The sequence below is a fragment of the Chlorella variabilis genome (genome assembly GCF_000147415.1).
Source record: "Chlorella variabilis unplaced genomic scaffold CHLNCscaffold_5, whole genome shotgun sequence".
In the NCBI taxonomy this organism is placed as follows: Eukaryota; Viridiplantae; Chlorophyta; class Trebouxiophyceae; order Chlorellales; family Chlorellaceae; genus Chlorella; species Chlorella variabilis.
In genome coordinates this window covers 1,964,837-1,985,517 of record NW_005435083.1, presented here as the reverse complement: position 1 = coordinate 1,985,517, position 20,681 = coordinate 1,964,837, and the positions used below count along the sequence as shown (strand labels likewise).

Genomic DNA, 20,681 nt, shown 5'->3' with positions numbered 1-20,681 from the left:
GCGGGCGGGCAGCGGCAGCGGTGACGGGTGCACAGCCTGGTGCACCGTGCGCCTGCTGGCTACCCAGCAGGCGCAGCCACACTTGGATGTGCATGGCTGGCAGCATGGTTGGTAGCAAGAATGCCTGAGGGTGGCAACGGCAAGCGGGCGGCCACGGCATGCCGGGCGGCAGCTGGGCGCCCTGGTTGGATGGGAGGTGGCTGGGCAGGGGCCGGGCAGGGCGAGGCCCGCAAGCAGGGCTGGATGCATGCATCGGCTTGCGGCACGTGCACCACCGAGGGCCTCGTGCTAGGGCAGAGTTGGAGGCGGCTGGGCTGACTACCGGGCGGGCAGGCCCGCCGCGCACCCACCGCCCCAAACCCATAGCCACGACACACTGCAGGGCATGGCAGGAGCAGTGGGTGGCCTGCGGCGTCCTCACTTGTGTGTATGCGAAACCACGAGGCTGGACGGCAGCAGGAATCTGTACCAGGCACGTGGAGCACTGCCAGTGGGTGGGTGATCGCGGGGAATAGGGTCCTGGTGTTGCGGGGGCCTGGTTTGTGGGAAGCCGCCAGCTTGAGGCTAGTCATCCCAAAGCAGGCATCGCACGGCCTAATCGCGGCTTACGAACGGGCTTCAATCCACAGGCGAGGGGTGCACCGACGTTTTGCAGTCGAAGCTGAGCGCAGGGCGCGACAGCACGGCCAGCAGGGCGCAGGCCACAAATCTTTGTGGCATGTAGTCATGCCGTCCTCCTGCCTGGCAGGCAGCTGCGATTAAAGTCGTGCTTGCCGACTCCAAGAGGGCATGAATCAAATCCAGGAAGCGGTGCTCCAATCACGGCCCTGCTTGCCGCTGCCCGTCCGCGTCGCTGCCGCCGACGACGCTCCCGCTGCCGACGCTGCTGTGCTGCCGGCTGTAAGCGGAGCGGTCGTACGTGATCCCATAGTCCATGAACAGCTCCTCCCCGGGCTCGATGTCGCGCGCCGCCACGCACAGCAGCCCCAGGCCATCCCCGGGGTCGTCCTCCACGGTCACGTTGGTGCCGCCGGCGCCCTTGGGAGGCTCGTTGATATATGCCAGGGTGCAGTCGGTGGGCAGCCAGGGCAGGCCGGGGCCCGGCGCGGTGGACAGGCGCCCGCTCGCATCCGTGGGGTCCAGCAGCAGCCCCGAGGTTGTCCTGCGGCGGGGTGGCATGGCGGCGCGGCGGCGCGCCACAGCGTCAGCCAGCTGGTTGAAGGCCAGGAAGGCAGGGGCGGGGTTGGGGCCCCGCAGGCATTGGCAGGACAGGAATCCCAGCCAAAGAGTCGGGGCAGTCGGGGCTGCAGCTCCGGCGGCCTTCCAGCACCGCCGGGCGCCCCCACCTGAAGCAGTAGCCTGCCGCCGCGGGCGCGTAAGTGCACTTGTCCGCCATCCCCTGCGGCGTGCGCGGCCTGCCTGGGTAGGCCCCCAGCACGGTGCCCTCCTGGATACGCACGGTGGCAAACACGCCGCGCCCCGCCACAGGCGACGACCGCACCTGCGCGGCAGGGGAAGGGCAGCCGCAGGCCGGGGCCGGGAGGGGCCGCTGTCGCCCAGCACAACGCGGATCTCGCCCCCGCCACCTCAGCACAGCGCCAGGGCAGCCGCAGCCGCGCAGCCAGCGGGTACAGCAGGGCCAGGCCGCACCGCCAGCAGCTCGTTGAAGCACCAGCCCCGCGGCCGGTCGGGCCACACCGCCGCCGCGTATGCCGCCGCCCCCAGCAGCAGGAACTCGAGCGTGTACAGGGCGGGGTGCTGGGACACTGCCGCCTGCATGCTGCCGAGCAGCGCGTCAGCTGAGCTGCCCAGCCCATCGCCGGCACTGCCGGAGGCCAGGGCGGAGGCATGGCGTGGCCGCCGGCGCGTTCGCATGGGCGCAGCTGCTGGTGTGAGGGAGGCGGCGCTGCTGCTGCTGCTGCCGCTATGCCGCTGGAAGCCGCTACGGCCGGAATCAGTGGCCCTGGCAGTCACCCATGATGCTGCGACAGCGATGCTCTGTGCCATGAGACTGGCCAGGCCTGCAGAGGCAAGCGGCAGGGAGTCGTCGGGCTTCGAGGGTGGCGGGGGCGCCCAAGCTTGCTGGGCGGCCACACTTGAATCCTGCAGCTGAATTCAATCAACCATCTACCATCCAGCAGCAAGGCAGGGCAGCAGTGCGGCGCTCCCAACCTGCAAGTCGACTGGGAAAAAAGCCTGTCGGTGTCGGAAACGCCTTCTGCTGTGCTCTGAATATGACCACAGTACTCACGGCGCCAATGAGCCAGTGTGCTTGTGGTTTGACGCTGAAATGAGACCACAAACACCCACCTTTCTACAGTCCTCCTTGCATGTGCCACGGCGCTCGGGCCACCGATCTGCCATTGCTGCTGCTCTCAGGAGTGAACCAACACCGCCCCGGCTTGCAGAAAAGCAGTGATCGAGGGCCTGGCGATCATCTTGCAGGGCGCTGGTGTTTGGCGGCGCTGAGGGGGTGCAGAGCGCCTAGACATGTCGGGCATCGGCTCAGGGGTGAGCCAGGCCAGCCGCGCTCCACGACCCAGCCGAGCCCCGCCCTGATCACCGCCCCTGAGCTTCTCTTCCCTCCGCCCCCGCAGTATGACAATTCGGTCAGCACCTTCAGCCCAGATGGACGCGTGTTCCAGACGGACTACGCCCAGAAAGCAGTAGACAACAGCGGGTGAGGCGGGCTCCCGGCGCAGCGGGTGCCGTAGAGCTGGTGCCTGCATCGTTTGCTCCGCTGCATCTCATGCCACCCCTGGTGTCTCTGGACCCATGCAGCACGGTGGTGGGCATCAGATGCAAAGACGGCGTGGTCCTGGTGAGTGGCCACCTGCGCAGCTGGCTCCGGACCAGCCCTCCTCTCGGCGGCTCGCGCTGGGCATGCGCGGCCCCCTCCACCTCACCCGCCCCCCTTGCTCCCCGCGCCCTCCCCGCGCAGGGCGCCGAGAAGCTGATCATCAGCAAGATGCTGGTGGAGAACTCCAACCGCCGCACCTTCCCCGTGGACCGGCACGCCGGGGTGGCGACCGCGGGGGTGGCCGCCGACGGCCGCTCCATCGTGAGTCGGGCCATGAGCGAGGCCAACCAATACAAGTCCTTCTACGGAGACCCCATCCCGGGCCACGTGCTAGCGGAGCGGCTGGGCTCCTACGTGCACGTCTTCAACCTGTACTGGTGCGGCGCGCCGACGTGACGCCGCGGCGCTGCGCCGCGCTGCGCCACTGGCTCTGGCTCGGCGCCAAGGCGCCGCGCCCGGCCATGCCGCGGCCGCCACACCAGGCGCAGCCGCGCAGGGCGGCGCTGGGATGCGCCTGCTACCACCCCAGCGCCGGGCCCTGCCGCTGCTGCACGCAGCTGACCACCCCCACACGCCTGCCGCCTCTGCCGCAGGTACGTGCGGCCATACGGTGTGTCCACGCTGCTGGCCACCTACGGCAAGGAGGGGCCCCAGCTGTACCTGGTGGAGCCCTCAGGCACCAGCCATGTGAGCCGCTGACAAGCCGCAGGCACCTTTGCCCCACCCCATCCCTTGCTCGGCGCTGCCCTGCCCAGCCCATCCCTCGGCCTTTTGCACCGGCCATCTGCTTGGCATGCCGCCTGGGCAGGCACGCCCAGCATGCTGCCTGCGTCACCAGCCATGCCTGCCCGCCCCTGCCCCGCTCCCCACCCGCTCCCACTGCAGCGCTACTTCGGCACGGCGGTGGGCAAGGGGCGGCAGGGCGCCAAGAACGAGATTGAGAAGCTGAAGCTGGAGGAGATGAGCTGCAGGGAGGGCATCCAGGCGGTGGCCAAGATGTGAGCGCTCCTGCTGGGCGGTGCTGGTGCTGGCTGGGAGGCTGCTGGATGGCAGGCCTGCTGCACGCCCCTGGGCTGCTGTCGCTGTCTTCCGCTCTCCAGGGAGGCAGCGATGGGTGCGTGCCACCCGCCCACGGCTGGTCCCCTGTCCTCCTGCCTCCCTCGCGGCTGCCCACCCCCCGCAGCCTGCACCAGGTGCATGACGAGGAGAAGGGCTTTGAGCTGGAGCTGGCCTGGATCTGCGAGGAGAGCGGGCGCCAGTTCCAGCGCGTGCCACAGCAGCTGGCAGAGGAGGCGGAGGCGGCAGCCAAGGCGGCGTTGGAAGCAGAGGACATGGATGATTGAGGGGTGTGCGGGGCACGAGCGCCCCTTCAGGCGGGCACGGCAGGCGGGCTCCCAAGCTGGTTGGCGGCTGGCCTCCCTTGTCCCTTGGCTCGCTTCGTTCCGTGGGTTACCAGTTGGGTTTGGGTTGGGCGCAACTCGCCCGCCTCCCCTTGTATCACATAGCACAGTGCAACACATGGACCGACTCGAGCACAGGGCTGGGAAGGCGCAGAGTTGGGACGCAGGATGGGGCCGGGTGGGTCTCGGCAGCAGGGCGAGGAAAGAGCAGAAGTAAGACGAAGAAGACAAAACAGCAGCCAGTCACAGAGCTAAAGCCTACAAAGGTGTCTCAGCACGCTGCAGGAGCGGGGTGCCACGGGAGCGGCCCAAATAGGGGCGGCAGCAGCCTTAGGGGGTATCGATCAGGGTATGGTGTCTGGCGCCCTCGCAGTGCGTGCGTCACATCCTCTTAATGTTAGGGTTACGCGAGTGGTTTAGTCCTCAAAGGTGGTCTTCTTGCCGCTGCCGCCTGCGTCAATTGAGATGCGGGGGCCGCGCCCGCGCCCGCCCCTGCCGCCGTCACGGCCGCCGCGACCTGAACACAACGACGCAAGCAGACGGGGATGGGGACAGGCAGTGGTGAGAGGCGAGCTGTGGGGGTGGATGCAGTGCCCAAACGCGGCAGGCGGCAGGTGAAGATGGAGTAGGAGGGAGGGTTTGTGGATTGCTGGGTAGGACCCAAAGGGTAAAGGCGCCGACGGCGCTCCCCAGGGCAATGGAATCAGCATGCTGCGCGGGCCGGGAGGCACGGCCCCGTGCCTGGGCCCCGCCGTGCACGCCGCGGTGCGGAGACACGCGCGGCAGACGGCGGGAGGCAGCGGGGGCGCCTGCAACCGGTGCGCTCGCTCTGTGGCGTTCCCGAGGGCTATGTACCAACAACACCTCACAAAGGAGGACGGCACCCCAGCCGGGTGGCAGTGCGTGCGGCGACACACGCATCTGCCCCGCCAGTGTGCAGATGCAAGCGGATGCAAGCGGCAAGCAGCAAAGGGCAGGTGATGCTTAAAACCAATATTTGAGTTTCAGGTTACTCACCGCGACCGCCAAAGTCGCCGCGCCCGCGCCCGCGGCCGCCAAAATCGCTGCGGCCGCGGCCACGCCCCCGGCCGCCAAAGTCGCCGCGCCCGCGGCCCCGGCCGCCAAAGTCGCCACGGCCGCCGCGGCCACCGCCGCGGCCGCCGCCACGGCCGCCGCCGCTGCTGGGGTTGGGGTCAACCTTGATCCAGCCGCCTGCCACCTCGCTGCCGTCCAGCTCAACCGCCTTGTGCTGCAGGAGGAGGCAGGGAGGGAGCGACGCGCGGGCCAGGCACACGGCTTTGAGGAACGCAGCAGGAGAGTGCTGCAGGCGGTGCACGCGTGATGCAGCTGCCGGCTGCCGAGCATGCCTCAGTATTAAAAAGCTCGTTTTGTGAATCCACACGTACGCATTCGGCGTTGGATTAGGGTTGTATCATCCCCGGCATGCTCAGGCGGCTGCCGCGCGGCCCCACAGCCACGCGCCCGACGGCGCAGGCGCCCACATCATGCCAGCGGTGCAGAGGTGCAGGGGTGCAGGGCATGGCGGCATGCAGGCCCCCCCGGCACCGCCCCACAACTCCCAGGCAGCCCTCAGCCCACCCACCTTGGCGTCAGTGGACTCAAACTCGATGAAGCCGATGCCCTTGAGCTCGCCCGTGTCGCGGTCAGTAGGCAGCCGCACGCTCACCACGGCGCCCACCTCCCCAAACGCCTCGGTCAGCTGCCGGCGCACCTCGTCCTCGCCTGGAGAAGGGGCGGGCAGGCAGGCAGGCAGCCAGGGTGAGGGGCGCGGAGGGGAGTCGGAGAGCAGGCGTGGTGCAAGGTGGAGGAGCTGAGAGGTTGCACGGCGGCGGTGATGTTGGTCGCCACCAGCGCTGGCGCGCTGGCTGGCTGGGGGTGCTGGCCGGCTGGCTGGCTGGGCGCGGCTGCTCCTGGCCCCCAGGCTCACCCAGGGACGAGTCGTAGCCCTTGACAAAGATGGTGGTGCCGTCAGAGGTCGCAAAGCGGTTCTCGCCTGGTGTCCCTGCACCAGGCAGCGTGCGGCAGGCGGGGCGGGCGGTGAGCAGGCAGGTGTGGGGTCGTGCAGGCATGGGTGGTGCATGGTGCATGCGGCAGAAAGAGGGCGATGGGAATGACGAGGAGGGTGGGAGGGTTTGTGGATTGCTGGGTAGGACCCAAAGGGTAAAGGCGCCGACGGCGCTCCCCAGGGCAATGGAATCAGCATGCTGCGCGGGCCGGGAGGCGCGGCCCCGTGCCTGGGCCCCGCCGTGCACGCCGCGGTGCGGAGACACGCGCGGCAGACGGCGGGAGGCAGCGGGGGCGCCTGCAACCGGTGCGCTCGCTCTGTGGCGTTCCCGAGGGCTATGTACCAACAACACCTCGCACAGAGGGAGGACGGCACCCCAGCCGGGTGGCAGTGCGTGCGGCGACACACGCATCTGCCCCGCCAGTTCACTTGTTTTCAACACCCACCCAAAGTGATGCAAGACTCGGCACCTCGCGATTTCCCGCCCCGCCACACCTCCCAAACCACCCCCCTCTCCACCTCGCCCCCTCCCCTCCCCTCCCGCCAGCCAGCCGCCAGCCAGGCCTGCATCCGCACCTCGCCGCCACCCCAGCCCAGGCCAGCCCAGCGCAGCGCAGCGCAGCCCACAGCCCCACAGGCCCTGGACCCCACTCACGCTGCTGGCGCTCGGTGGTGGACTCGATGTACAGCTCCCGGTCCATCAGGCTCTCCCCGCTCAGCGCCGTCGCCTTGGCCGCGCCCTCCAGCTCCTCAAACTGGACGTGGGCAAAGCCCTTGGCGCGCCCCGTGTCGCGGTCGTACGCGATGCGCACCTCGGCGATGGGGCCGCACTCGGCAAAGAACTCGCGGATGGTGTCCTGCGGGAGGAAAGGAAAGGAGGAGGGGGCGGGGTTTAGGGTGGTGGTGGGGTAGGAGGTGCGGGAGGTCTGGTGGGACAGGGCCTCGTGAGGCCAGCGGCGAGCGATGCAGGGCGCGTGCAGCATGGGTGTGACACACGTGAGGCAGGAGAGTGCAGGCGCGGCTGGAGGGTGGGGCAGGGCAAGCGCTCAGCGGGCCCAGTGTCTGGCAGTGAGCCAGATAGCGGTGGCAGGAATGCACCGGGGGGGCAGGTGCGTTCATCACGGCGCATGCATGCTCGCGGCGCGGCAGCGCAGCAGGTGCAGGCGGGGCGGCGGGGTGTTGCTCAGAGGGCCCCGCGTCTGGCAGGCGCCAGCAGGGCGGTGGCAGGAAACCACCGTGCGGGCTGGGCTCATCACAGCAGGGCGAGGGGCAGGCGCAGGGATGGGGGCCGCAGCATATGCGGATGCGGGTGTGGGCAGCAGGGCAGGCTGGCGCGCGGCAGCCCTGAGGCGAGCGCCCACCTCCTCGGCGGCCCAGGGCAGGTTCTTCATGAAGATGGTGCGGCTGCCGTTGGCGGCAGACACATCCACCGCGCTGCCGTCGGCCGCCTTTTTCTTCTTGGCCGCCGGCTTCGCCTCCTCCTTACCCTCCTCCTCCTGCAGTGATGGGCAGGTGAGCCGGCAGGAGCAGGGTCAGCCTGGCGATGGCGCGGCGGCAGCCGGCAACCGGCCGGCTGGGCTGCCTGCGCCGAGCCCTGCGATGCAAAAGGCCCACCGAGCCAAAGACACACACCGAGGCAGCCCGCCCAGGCCCGCACCTCGTCCGAGCTCTCCTCCTCCCCAGACTCCTCCTCCTCCTCAGAGGACTCCTCCTTGGCCTTGCCGTCGGCGGCGCGCTTCACGCCCTGCTTGGGCTTCTCTGCAGGCAGCCAGGGGGCGGAGCAGGGCGAGCAGCAAGGGTGGGCGAGCTGGGAGGCCCACAGCAGCAGCGGCAGCGGCGGCTGTGGAGGTGCGCGCGGCCAGCGGGTGCTCAGTTTATGGGTGGTGATATGATAATTGTCGTCAAGCTTTGTGAACTTTGGTGGAGCTCGCATTCAGACGAACGAGACAACCATCATCGCACCGCGGCAGTAGCAGAGGAAAGCGCCGCGCCGGCCAGGTGCACTGTGCAGCAGGCGGGGCGGCATGGAGGAGGCGGCCGCTCACCCGCCTCCTTCATCTCCTCATCGTCGGAGCTCTCCTCCTCAGAAGACTCCTCCTGCAAGGGGGCAGAACCAACAGAAGAAGGAGGGCCCACGTCAGCAGCCAGGCGCGCTCGCCAAAATCGGCGCGCCGCGCTGCCAAGGGCGACGGCGAGCAGGCGAGCGTTGCGGCGCGGGGCGCGGCGGCGGGCGGGCGGCCCGCACCTTGCTGCTGGCGGCCTTCGTGGCGGCGGGCTTGGCCTCCTCCTCATCCGAGCTCTCCTCCTCCTCAGATGACTCCTCCTCGGAAGACTCCTTCGCGGCGGGCTGCAGGGGAGGAAGGTGGGGTGCAAGGCAGCGTGGCAGGCGGGTCAGCAAGCCAGCAGAGGCTGCTGCGCGGCGGGGACGCCGGCAGCACGCTGTTGCGGCAGGCCCTGGGCTTCTGCGCTGCTCCTGGAGGGGTGGGCAGCGTGGAGGGAGGGGCAGGAGATGCACTGGCAGGGGCAGTCAGGGGGGGTACCTTGGCTGCCTCGGCAGCAGGCTTTGCGGGCGCTGCCTCCTCGTCGTCCGACGAACTCTCCTCCTCGCTGCTGCTGGCCTCCTCCTCCTCCTCCTCAGAGGACTCCTCCTCAGAGCTAGATGCAGCCTGGCGAGCAGCAGAGCGGCAGGTGGCGCATGGCGGCGGCCCCGACCGCGGCGACGGGACGTGTCAGGCGATGGGGAACGCGCAGACGGTCGAGCTTGCCGGGCATGCAGCGCGAATAGCGGCAGCACCAGGGTGCGTATGGTGCAGCGGCAGCCGGGGCAGGCGGGGCCGGTGGTGGCGGCGCACACCTTGGCCTTGCCGTTGACGGTAGCGGGCTTGGCGGGCTCCTCCTCGTCGCTGTCCTCGTCGCTGCTCTCCTCTTCGCTGCTGCTCTCGGCCTTCTTGGCAGGGGCGGCCTTGACCTTGGCAGCCGGCTTGGCAGGCTTTGCAGGCTCCTCGCTCTCCTCGTCGCTGCTCTCCTCCTCGGAGCTGCTGCTCTCCTGTAAAGGCAGAAGGGCCGGGAGGGGCGCAATGTGACAAGGGGAGCCGGCGGCATGCATTGCGAGCCAGCGGATCGGGTGCGCCACGGAGGTCCTACTCCAATTGGGGGTGCTGCAGACGCAGCCCCACCGATGCAGCGGGCCGCCGGAGCGCATGCATGGCCGCGCGGCATCGCAATGGCGGCGGCGTGGGCACCCGGCCCCCAGCCCTCACCTCCGACTCGGACACCTGCTTCTTCTGGGCCGCCTTCTTCTTCTTCAGAGACTCCTGCTCCTGCTGCTTGGCGATGGCAGCCGTGGCTTTGCCTTTGGCCTTCGCCATCGTGATGGGGCTGTTTACAGAAGGGAGGGCGCCGAGAGGAGAGGCCTGGGTACAAGCTTACTCCAAACAATGCGCGAAAGAGGGCGATGCATGCACCAAACGCGCCGTTCCACCCCCAAACCGGCCGGGGTAGCACTGCATGGGGCCCCGCCCGGCCCAATTTGCGAGCCAGAGGTCCTCAATTTACACAGGAGGAAGCAGGAAATAATTGGGCATCGGGGGGCTGCAACGCCCGCGCAGCCCAAGCGAGCCGCCACGGCGGCAACCGCCAGCCGTCACGCCGGCGGCTTGTAGTCGGCATGCGCCCACTCTGGCGGCTCTGAGCAGAAGCTCCAGCCCTCTTCCTGGCAACTGTAGCTGCGTGCGTGCAGCCAGAGGGGTCGCAAATCCAGCGGATAGTCCCTGCGGGACGAGGGGCAGGGGCAGCGGGGCTCGGAAGCGGCGCGTGGCAACGCACTCGCGCGCCCAAATGCACCCGGTGCCGGGCCTTTCATCTGCGGCCAGCATGAGCATCAAGCATCAGGCACCAAGCAGCCAGTCATCCACGCACTTGGGCGCGTAGTAGGGGCAGTGGATGCACATGGAGTCGCACAGCTCTGGCGGCAGCTGGAACTCTGGCCGGCTGCGGAAGGCCCGGGTCTGCCCATACCCGCCCTCCTCCCCGCCGCCCTCCTCACCCACCCCGGCAGCCTCGCCGCCCGCTGCCCGCGCTGCTGCTCCCGCCTCATCCACCGCTGCGCCTGCTGCCGCTGGCACCTGCTGCGGAGCGGCCTCGGCGGTAGTCGGCGCCTCGAGCCGCGCCCGCTTGCTGCACGCCGCGCCCGCCGCGCCAGGCACGCCCTCAGCACCGCCGCTGGCACCAGCCGCGCCGTTGGCGCCACCTTGGCTGCGCTCCCGCGCCCGGGCGGTGGTCCAGTGCACGCCCAGGTGCTGCGCCATCTGGCGGCTGGCCAGGGGCCCGCCGTAGGGCCCGCCGTACTGTGTGTCGTTGGCAATGGGGTGCCCCAAGTGCTGCAGGTGCACTCGTATCTGGTGGGTGCGCCCCGTGCGCGGCCTGCGCCAGGCCAAGGGGTGGGGAGGTCAGGCAGGCAAGGCTTGTGGCGAGTCCTGATGGCACGGACAGCATACATGGTGCTCCAGAGTGTGCAGGAGACAGCCGGCTGCTATCTATGGCTCGCCTGCACTCCACGACGCTCGTCAGCCCGTCCTCTGCCACGGCCAGCAGGCGGAACTCGGTGCGCGCGGGCTTGGCGGGGCCCTTGCTGGGCTTCTTGGCGGCCGCCGCGGCCGCCGCCGCCGCCGCCGCCGCCCGCTCCGCCTTGGCCTGCTTCCGCAGCTTCTTCTCAGCCTTCTGCGCCTGCTTGCGCAGCCGGCGCTCCTCCTGCAGGCTGCTGCCAGGCTGCGCCGGCGTGTCCTGCGCCGCCAGAGGCTCCTGCTCATCCTGCTGCTGCTGCTGCTGCTGCACGTCTTGCGCCTGCTGCTTCGCCTGGGCGCCAGCAGCGCCGTCTATCGCCCCATCATGCCCGTCTGGTGCCGCCTCGCCCGCCGCTGCCTCGACTGGTGCCGCTGCTGCCTCTGCATTTGGCACCGGCGCCTCCACAGCTACCGCTGCGCCGGGCTCGGCCGTGGCGTGGTTGCTCACTGGGTCCCAAGCCAGCGGGACATCCACAACGATGGGCTCCTCTGCAGCCAGGCCAGGCTCAGGGCAAACACGCCAAAGTTTCAGGCCTTCCACTGGCGCTTGCCCTGCCACCATGCATGCATGAGGCTACAAGGGCATGCGACCCGCTCCACGCTGCCCTCACTCATGTACGCAGGCAGTACACACACCTGTGGCAGGGAAGCGGCCCAGCACCCGAGCCACATACACCTTCTCCACAGCATGCCCCTCGATCCTGCCGCACAGCGCCGCCGCCGCCGCCGCGCTGCGCGCAAACAGCAGCAGCCCCGACACCGGCTTGTCCAGCCTGCAGACGGGAAGGGGCGCCGGGGCATGGTGGGAGCAGTCGGAGCGGATCAAGCATGGCGATACGGGCAGGCGCGTGTGCCTCGTGCCTTGACTGGGAGCTGCAGGCTGCTGCCCAGCATCAGGCCGCCCCGCTCCTCGCCTGTGGATGGGGAAGAGCGGGCCGAGGTCTGGGCACTCCGCTGTGAGGATGCCCAGTACCGTGTTCTTGCGGTACTGTCCCGCCACGTGTACCGGCATGCCGTGCGGTTTGCACACCGCCACGGCATCCTCGCTCTGCCCCACCACCTGCAGCGGGGAAGGCAGCGGCAGCAGCAGGAGCTGAGCCTGCTCGGCGCGGAAGAACTTTTTCTAATCTAGGTTCCAAACTCCGCTGGGCAACCCGTGCTGTGCTGCGCTGGGCAGCGAGAGGCTAAGGCACAGCCGCGGGGCGCACCTGGATGCTGCCAGCAGGCACCGGTGCCTCGTGGCGGTGGATGAAGTGGCGAATGCACTGCCCGTCCTTGAGCGGCGTCTCGGCAGTCACCTGCGAACAGCGCAGTGAGCCTGCCATGGTGTGCATGTATGTCACATATACCCAGTCCGTCCTGGAGGCCGGCACATGCCATCCATGCACCTCTGGGCGCCAAGGAAGCGGAGCATGCCGGGAGCCCAGTTTGACAGCCCACCTGGCAGCCCTCCACCCGCAGCCGCCCATCGGCCAGCGCCTGCTGGTAGTACTGCCGGTCACGGGCAGGGAACTCCTGCAGTTGCGCACGGGCCTAGGCTCGGGAAGCGGCTGCAGCAGCAGCGCCAGCAAGAACAACAGAGTGCAGCAGAGAGGCTGTCCAGCACACCACCAGCTGCCGCTGGAGCCGCCCACCCGTGTGAAGATGTCGATGATGTTCTGCCCAAACCAGCGCTGCCGCATGTTGCAGCAGAATTCAAAGTGATACGGCTTGACCTGCGATGGGGGTGGTGCGGCAGGCTGGCGAGGTGTAGAGGCATGCTGCCGCCTGCCGCCGCCTGCCGCCGACGGCGTGGCGGGAGGACCCCTCGAGCGCCTGGCGGTGCAGTCGAGCGGCGCGCTTACCAGACGGTACCCATTGACGACCACATAATCCTCCGGCTTGCTGGGAGAGTCTGAGCTCTCCACCTGGAGCCCCGCGACATGCTGCGAGTGAGTAGAGGCCGCCATCGCTGGCCTTAGACCGTTGAACTACTAGCAAACGATTCCCTCCATCAAATCACAGCGGAGTGGGCCGGCGAAAGGCTGTGTCTGCCTTTCGCCAGCCCGCTTTCCTCCCCGGCTTTCTCCGACCAATTGCGGAATCAGCAGTGGTTGTTTTTATCGGGTGAATAACCAGCCCTTCCCTGTAGGTGTCGATAAATTTAAATCTGAATCAAAATGGCCGCAGGGGCGAAGGGATTCAGAATCCGCACGGTGTCCTACTTCGTTTCCAGCCCTCAGGACAAGGCTGGCTGGAATGCCGAGATCGCAAAGGCAGCAGTATTCCTCAAGCGCGCGCAAGTTCTTTTTGAGAGCCATGGTAAATGCCGCCCCCACCGCCTGGACACGCCGATGCCGACAGCGCAGCAACTTACTGTTCTTCCTGACGCTTTGCACATGCGCAGGCTACGAGGTGCAGACCGTGCGGATCGTCACTCATGCCCTGTCGGCTGCGCAAACCGGCGAAGAGGCGGCTGAGACCGCCGCCATGCTGGAGCGGCTGTGCCTAACTTGCGGCATCTCCTTCCTCAGCCTGGGCTGCACCTCTGATGAGAGCCTGCTGGAGCAGGGCTGCTTCTCCAAAATCGCTGCCTGCACCCGCTACACAAGCTGCTCCTTCAGGTGGCTGCGGCAGGGCGTGTGGGCCTGCAGGCTGTCTTCATGGCACCCACAGGCACCGATGTGCCTGCCTCCTGCATGCTGAACGTCCCTGCCTTGCACTGCCCTGCCCCATGCAGCTGGCAGCCGGGCATGGGCCAACGACAGGCGCAGCAGCTGGCCGCCGCCATCCACGGCCTGGCGGAGCAGACCGCCGGCGCCGGCAACTTCCGGTTTGGAGTCGGGTTCAACTGCCACCCAGGCATCCCTTTCTTCCCAGTCGCAGCATCAGCGGCAGATGTCTCTGGCTTTGCCATCGGAACTGAAAACTCGGGGCTGCTCTTCCGGGCATTCCAGCAGGCAGTGGCGGACAGCGCCAGCACCACTGCCGCCTGCAGCGTGCTTGCTGCAGCACAGAGACAGCTGCAGGCAGTGATGACAGCTGCGCTGCAGCCGGTGCAGGAGCTTGCAGAGCAGCTGGCGGCGGCCCATGGGCAGCCCTACCTGGGGATAGACGCCAGCATCGCTCCCGCCCTGGAGCCTCCCAGCATACCAGCCGCGTATGAGCTGCTGGGCCTGGGGCGGTTTGGCGGCAGCGGCACGCTGGCGATCTCAGGTGTGTGCACGCCAGTCTGGCCATCTCGCCATGCTGCTGCTGCTGCGATCCTGGCAGCTGGGGCGGTCTCACCGGGCCGGCAATCTGTCGAGGACTGCATGGTACCGCTCCTGGGCCTGGCACTGAGGCGCTGCTGACACGCGGCCCGCCGTGCCCGCCTGCCTCCCTCGGCCATCTCATCCCTGGCCCCAGAGCGCATCACCGCAGCCCTCAAGTCGCTGCCCATCAAGCTCTGCGGCTACAGCGGCCTCATGCTGCCCGTCTGCGAGGACAGCGGCCTGGCGCAGGCGGCAGACGAGCGGCTCATCAGCGTCGGCAGCCTGCTGCACTACTCGGGTGGGCCTGGAGCCTGCCTGCCGCCTGCCTGCCTGCCTGCCTGTCAGTTGGTCTTCCCTGCGCTCAACCCGGCTGCTTCGAGAGCTGGCGGCCCTCCCAGGTTGCTTGTCCTGACCAGCTGCTGCTGCCGCCTCAATGCCCCTTCCCCACCCCTGCCACGCAGCGGTGTGCGGCTGCGGTCTCGACACGGTGCCCGTCCCCGGGGCCACGCAGGGCCAGCCGGCGCAGGAGCGGCAGGCGCTGCTGGGCGCCACGGCTGCGCTGCTGCTGGATGTGTCGGCGCTGGCGTTCCGGCTCGACAAGCCACTGAGCGTGCGCCTGCTGCCGGTGCCTGGCGCCAGCGCGGGCCAGCAGACTGCCTTTGACTCGCCCTACCTCCTCAACTGCGCCACCCTGGCCCTGGACTGATGGACGCATGTGCGGGTGTAACAGTGCCGGCATGGGAGTGCTCATCTGGGCTGCCAGGCAGGAGGTCGCGCCCGATTAGCACTTTATGGGGGCAACATGGTAGGGAAACAGCAGTGCAGAAGCGGAGGCAAGAGAAGCGGAGCAGAGGGATGATATCACTGTGGGTAATGCTGGAAAAGGAAATCATCAACTGCTGGTCCTAGTAGCAACAATTCCCTCTAAGCGGGCGCTCAGGCCAGCACAACCGTCGCCGCCGGCTCCTCGCCCGCGCCAAAGCGCAGCGCATAGGCCCCGCAGGGTGGCGCCGCAGGGTCCTCCCCAAACCCGGCCCAGCTCGAGCGACTGCTTTCCGCCAGGCGCAGGGTGAAGCTCAGCTGCTGCGCCTCGCCGCCGTCCAGCACGCGCGTGCGGCGGTAGGCCACCAGCCGCCGCACCAGGTCGGTGTGGCTCGCCTCTGAGGAGCAGCCCGAGGCGGCCAGCGTGGCGCGCGGCTCAGGGCCCTCCTCCCGCCCAGGCCCCACATACTCCATAAACACCAGCACACTGGTGTCAGCGGGCATGGCTCCCGCATCCGAGCTCACGACCGTGACGCCGGCCGTCACCGCAAGGCCGCCGCCGCCGCTGCTGGCGCCGCCGGCGGTCCCGCCGCCGGCCGCGGCTGGCTGGCTGTCATCCTCGTCATCGGTGTCGGCGCCCAGGGTGATGGAGGGGCCTGTGAGGTTGAAAGGGACGTAGCTGAGGCCGTAGCCAAAGTCATACAGGGGCTCCTCTCCTTTCCAATACCGGTACGTGCGGCCTGCGGGGGGGCACCCAGCACCCAGCACAGCGGCAGGGTGAGGCAAGCTTGCGCAAGGGTAGCCAGGCAGGCATGTTCAGCCAGATGTTTGCCCCTGCTGGGCTGCCACAGCAGCAGGAGGTGCACCAGCTGGCGCCCTGCCTCCCTGGCACCCACCCGGGTAGTCTCCAGCCGCCCGCATGCGCACATCCACCATCGAGAGCTGCTTGGTGTAAGAATTGCGGTACCACGTCACCGGCAGCCGGCCTGCACGCAGGGGTGCGCAGCAGGGCGCCAGCCGGCTGTCAGGGGCGCTCAAAGATGCAAGGGAGCCGAGGAGGCACCGACAGCGGCAAGGTTTATGACAACACACACACACACACACACACACACACATGCGCATGCAACGCAACACATGCCTGCTGCCTCCCAGCCCCCGCAGCCCCGCGTGCCCGGCTGCCACCCACCCGAAGGCGCCAGGCGGCCAAAGATGATGTCTGCAACCGCGCCCGCGCCGTGCTGGCCGGGGTGCCACATGGACACGATGGCGCCCACCCGGGGCGAGGCGTCCATGTCCGACACATCCAGCGGTCCACCGTGGTTGAGCACCACCACCAGCGGCTTGGTGGTGGCCTCGGCGACGGCCTTTGATGGCAGCCGGGGGGGCAGGGCAAGGTGGGGGGTGGGGCAGGGAGGGGGCAGGGCAGGTTGCAGGGCAGGTCCGCTGGTGGGTCCGAGGGCTGGGGGTGCGGGGTGGCAAGGCAGGGAGGCCGCACAGCGCGATCCGAGGCCGCCTGCGCACCTGCCACAGCTTCACTTGCTCCTCCTGCAGCTTCAGCGTGGTGCGGTCGTACCCCTCACCCTCGACCAGCACATCGTAGGAGTGCTTGGGGAACTGCGGGGCATGACAGGCAGGCACATGTGAAGAAGAGCAGGCGCATGGGCAGGCGTGTACAAGTGTGTGTGTGGACCGTGGCAGCGAGGCGCATGCTGCCCTCTGCAGGTTTGTTTGCACCAGGGGCAAAGGGGAGCGCAGCGGGCTGGGGTGCCCGAGCGTCGGGCCTGCCAGCCGGCCCCACCTGGAGCGTCTTCCAGTGCGTCTGCTTGATGGACATGCGGGAGCCCAGGAACAGGATGCAGGCATCGGCAGACTGCAGGGGGGCAGGGGGACAGGGCCCAGGCAGGGCACGAGTGAATGGCGGCATGCAGCCCCGCGTGTGTGTTTGTGTTTTTGGTTTGTGCCAAGGGAGTCTGGGCCCTGGACTGGGCGTGGTGCGCCCGGGCTGCCCCGGGAAGGCCGCCGCGCTACGGCGCCACGGCTCCGCAGCCCCTCTCCCACCTGGCAGCTGTCAATGTCTGCCTGCGCGTTGGCCTTGCTGTACTGCAGCGCGGTACCATTATTGTACAGCACCTTGGCCCCTGGTACCGCATCCTGGATGGCCTGGAGCGGCGTGGTGATGGGGCCCGCGGTTGCGCCGTAATACTTGCTGCGGCAGGGGCGGGGGCAAAAGGTGGGGCAGGGTTGGAGGGCGGGTGCGGGGTTCAGCCGCTGAGAGGAGGCAGGGCAGGGCTGGCACCCAAGCTGCCTGCGGGCACGCCTGCGTGGCTGCCGGCGCAGGGCTGGCGGGCAGCCAGGGAGCGGCCCAGGATGACGCCAACCCCCAGCCGCGGCGGCGGCGGCGGCGGCGCCAGCAGGTGTTGGTGGGGTCGGCTGCCCCCAGGCTGACTCACCCCAGGATGTAGGTGGGCTGGTCTGCAAAGGGTCCGATCACCGCCACCTGCTTCATGGCGGCGGGCCTCAGCGGCAGCGTGCCCTGCGCAGCGGGCGGCGGCGGCAGCACGAGGTCTGGCTGGAGGGAGAGAGCAGCGGCGGGGGCGGAGAATGCAGGTGCCTGCCTGGCTGAGGAAAGGTTGGCCGTGGCTGGCCGCGCCTGGCCGTGGAAAGGCAGTCCGGCCTGGCCAGCCGGCGGGGACTTCCCGTTCCCCGCCACCCTGGCCTGCCTGCCCTGCACCCTCCCCCTCCCCGTCCCCTCTTCGCAACCCCGCCCTCCCTTCACAGCAATGTTGCCCCACCTCTGCATTCTTGAGCAGCACGGTGCCCTTGGCGGCGATCTCTCGCGCCGTGTCGCGGTGCGCGGCCCGCCCAAACACGCTGCCATCCAGATGGTCAAAGGGCAGCTCGCTGAGCGGGTTGAAGTGGCCCTGCCTGCGGGCGGGGCAGGCCCCAGGGCGGCGGCAGTGGCGGGTGGGTGGCCGGGGAGGCAAGTCGCCCCGCCAGGCCCCTGCGCTTTCTTCCCAGGCCCCCTTGCATTGCGGCCAAGGCCCCCAGCCCCGGCGCCCTAGGCTGCCGCGGCGTCCTTCTGCGCTGCCGCGGGCCTCTTGCCTGACGCGGTTGTGCAGCACGCGGCGTACCGCCGCATCCAGGTCCCGCTGGCTCACATCCCCGGGCTGCAGCATGTCAAACAGGTGGCAGGCCATGTCGGTGCCCGCCTGCACCGCCAGCGCCGACGCCCGCCGCTTGTCGCCGCCGGCAAAGTGGGGCCCCTTGGGGCGCGGCTTGACGATGCGGGTCAGCGCTGCGCGGCAGGGGGGCGGGGCGGCGCGCGGCGTGGGTGGGGGAGGCGGGCGGGCACGTTGGCACGCAGCAGGCGCCAGATCCTGCAGCGGCGCCGTCCCAGTGCAGCTGGGTGGAGGAGCAGCGCCGCCAGCCGGCACAGTATACCGTACCGCACCGTACAGCACAGTACTGTACAACAGGCGGCCCATGCCGCACGCCGCGGCTAGCAGCGGGGCGCGGCCGCCCGCCTCACCCGTGCAGTCGGTGACCACCATGCCGGCGAAGCCCAGCTCGCCGCGCAGCAGGCCCGTCAGCAGCGGCTTGTTGACGCAGGCGGGGAGGCCGTTGAGAGAATTGTAGGAGCACATGACGGCCAGGGCGCCGCCCTCGCGCACGCACGCCTCAAAGGGCGGCAGGAACGAGTCGCGCAGGTCGCGCTCGGTGATGTTGGCGTCAAAGGTGTGGCGCGTCACCCCCTCCCACCCCTCGAGGTCGTTGCCGATGAAGTGCTGCGGGGGGGCACGGGGTGGGCGGGCTGTGTGCTGTGTGCTGTGTGCTGTGTGTGTGTGTGTGTGGAGGGCAAGGGAACTCGTGAGTGTGCTGGCTGAGGGCAGGCACCAGGTGGGCGGCGTGAGGTAGCTTAGGGTGGCATACAAGATGGCTCGAGGTGGCTCGAGGCGGGCAGGGCGGCCAGGTCGGCCAGGGGCACTGGCCAGCCCGCCGCAGCCTGCCAGTGCCCCTGCACCACCACCACACACGATCGCCGACACCATCCCCCCAGCTCGTCCCCAGCCGCTGCCGCTGCCGTACCTTGCAGGTGGCGACGGTCTTGATGTAGGTGTCGGTGCCCGCCCCGCCCTGCAGGCCCCTCACGTGCGCCACAGCCATGTTGGACTGCAGCAGCGGGTCTTCGCCAAACGTCTCCGCCATACGCCCCCAGCGAGGGTCCCTGCAGGCCAGGCAGGCGCAGGCAGGCGGGCAGGCAGGTAGGGGCAGGTGGGCTGCTGGCTGGCGCATGCTGGTCGTGCAAGCTGGTCGGGCAGATGTCGCTGGGGGTGCGCAGCCAAGCAGGCGGCAGGCAGCAGCGGCAACCCAGCCGCGGCCTGCCATCATCAACACCACGCACACCCCACGCACACACCATGCCCACACACCATGCACAGATCGTGCGCACACCATGCACACACCACCGCCCACCTGACGATGTGCACGTGTGGGCCGAAGCAGTTGCTGTAGGCGAGGGGGCCACCCGCCCGCGCCCGCCGGTTGTACTGCGCCCGCATCTCGTCGCCCACCTGGGACGCCGCCCGCAGCGCCAGCCCGTCGTCAAACGTGGCCGCCCAGGCGATGTTGATGGGGTAGATGGTGCCGCCGTGGGGCAGGTTGCTGCCCGGCCTGCCCACCTTCATGCCGTGAAGGCACTCCTCCTGCAGAAACGGCAGGGTGAGAGGCGGGGCCGCGGCGGCAGGAGGCGCGGGTCGGCGGCAGCCCGGCGAGCGGCGGCGGCGGACGCAGGCGCGCGGCGCGCCGGGCGGTGAGGAGGCAGCAGCCGGGTGGCGGCGGCGGGTCCGGCGCGGGGTGCAGGCTGCCAGCCAGGCAGCCCGCCAGCCAGCCAGCCAGCCAGCCGCCCAGCCAAGGAGCCAGGCAGGCAGGCAGGCAGGCAGGCAGGCAGGCAGGCAGGCAGCAGCCCGCCGCCCCGGCGCACCTGCCAGTTGAACTGCGGCACCGCCAGCTCCGGGACGCCATTGCCGGTGGCGCTCTGCAGCTGGTCCACCTTCTGCTGCGGCGACAGGCGCGCCAGCAGCGCCTCCGCACGCTGCCCCACCGACAGGCTGGTGTTCCACCAGGGGAACTCGGCAGCGTCGGGGCCGGCGGCATCCACCACCCCAGAGCCGCCGTCCTCCACCTCCACATCCTCCTCCTCCTCGTCCTCCTCGCCGCCCTTGGCAGCCGCGCCGTTCTTCTTGCCGCCGCCGCCGCCGCCGTCCTTCCCGTCCTTCTTGCCACCACCGCCCGCGCCTGCCTCTTCCTCCTCCTCGTCCTCAGCGGCCGGCGTCTTCCCCTTGTCCTCTGCTGCCTCCCCCTCCTCCTCCTCCTGTTTGGCATCAGCTGATGGCTCGCCCTTGCCCCCTCCCTTCTTCTTGCCCGACCAAGCCGCGGCTGCCTTCTCTTTCTCCTCCTCAGCCGCTGCTTCCGCTGCTGCCTCGTCCTCCTCCTCCTCAGCCGGCTGCTGCGCCTTGCCTGCCTTGCCGCCTACCTTCTTCTCGTCTGCCCAAGCGGCTGCTGCTGCTTCCTTCTCCTCCTCCGCAACTGCCTCAGCCGCTGCCTCCTCGTCCAGAGCCTGCTGCGCCGCCTTTGCTGCCTTACCCTTCTTGGCTGCCTCCTCTGCTGCTGCCGCCTCCTGCTCCTCTTCCGCATCATCCTTGCCCTGCGCCACCTCTGCCTCACCCTCATCCTCTGCTGCAGCTGCCTTGGCGTCACCTGCAGCAGCCTCGTCTCCATCCTCTGCTGCAGCTGCCTTGCCGTCACCTGCAGCAGCCTCGTCTTCGTCCTCTGAGCCAGCTGTCTTGCCGTCAGAAGCAGCTGCCTTGCCTTTGCCTTCTGCTGCGGGCGCCTCTTGCT

The 20,681-nt window shown here is 69.1% G+C and overlaps 6 protein-coding genes across 6 annotated transcripts; 2 read left to right on the top strand and 4 right to left on the bottom strand.

Annotated features, from left to right (window-relative positions):
- Positions 1–819: 819 nt before the first annotated feature.
- CHLNCDRAFT_51149 (hypothetical protein) lies at positions 820–1,779 on the bottom strand (the record flags this gene model as incomplete). Its single annotated transcript, XM_005849626.1, has 3 exons — positions 820–1,162; positions 1,347–1,501; positions 1,651–1,779. 3 exons carry the CDS (start codon positions 1,777–1,779, stop codon positions 820–822), a joined length of 627 nt encoding a protein of 208 aa, XP_005849688.1.
- A 711-nt stretch (positions 1,780–2,490) lies between these two features.
- CHLNCDRAFT_56088 (hypothetical protein) lies at positions 2,491–4,171 on the top strand (the record flags this gene model as incomplete). Its single annotated transcript, XM_005849875.1, has 7 exons — positions 2,491–2,511; positions 2,598–2,680; positions 2,782–2,821; positions 2,942–3,177; positions 3,394–3,487; positions 3,686–3,798; positions 3,984–4,171. The coding sequence occupies 7 exons, from the start codon at positions 2,491–2,493 to the stop codon at positions 4,141–4,143; spliced, it is 747 nt and encodes a 248-aa protein (XP_005849937.1). The 3' UTR covers positions 4,144–4,171.
- Positions 4,172–4,616: 445 nt separating this feature from the next.
- CHLNCDRAFT_143267 (hypothetical protein) lies at positions 4,617–9,594 on the bottom strand (the record flags this gene model as incomplete). The annotated part of the gene is made up of 12 exons (XM_005849625.1): positions 4,617–4,717; positions 5,218–5,449; positions 5,804–5,943; positions 6,149–6,223; positions 6,882–7,083; positions 7,588–7,722; positions 7,884–7,984; positions 8,272–8,323; positions 8,472–8,573; positions 8,767–8,892; positions 9,081–9,272; positions 9,487–9,594. 12 exons carry the CDS (start codon positions 9,592–9,594, stop codon positions 4,617–4,619), a joined length of 1,566 nt encoding a protein of 521 aa, XP_005849687.1.
- Positions 9,595–10,569: 975 nt separating this feature from the next.
- CHLNCDRAFT_16942 (hypothetical protein) lies at positions 10,570–12,503 on the bottom strand (the record flags this gene model as incomplete). The annotated part of the gene is made up of 7 exons (XM_005849624.1): positions 10,570–10,648; positions 10,779–10,933; positions 11,408–11,642; positions 11,739–11,848; positions 11,997–12,086; positions 12,229–12,303; positions 12,423–12,503. Coding segments are annotated over 7 exons (825 nt in total), but the record flags the coding sequence as incomplete, so codon positions are not given.
- Positions 12,504–12,947: 444 nt separating this feature from the next.
- On the top strand, positions 12,948–14,727 carry CHLNCDRAFT_143265 (hypothetical protein; the record flags this gene model as incomplete). Its single annotated transcript, XM_005849874.1, has 5 exons — positions 12,948–13,089; positions 13,175–13,391; positions 13,508–13,983; positions 14,176–14,319; positions 14,483–14,727. The coding sequence occupies 5 exons, from the start codon at positions 12,948–12,950 to the stop codon at positions 14,725–14,727; spliced, it is 1,224 nt and encodes a 407-aa protein (XP_005849936.1).
- A 2,146-nt stretch (positions 14,728–16,873) lies between these two features.
- CHLNCDRAFT_34794 (hypothetical protein) lies at positions 16,874–19,481 on the bottom strand (the record flags this gene model as incomplete). Its single annotated transcript, XM_005849623.1, has 7 exons — positions 19,257–19,481; positions 18,870–19,008; positions 18,313–18,568; positions 17,886–18,078; positions 17,576–17,708; positions 17,234–17,316; positions 16,874–16,989 (listed from the first exon to the last, which is right to left on the bottom strand). Coding segments are annotated over exons 1-7 (1,131 nt in total), but the record flags the coding sequence as incomplete, so codon positions are not given.
- Positions 19,482–20,681: the final 1,200 nt, after the last annotated feature.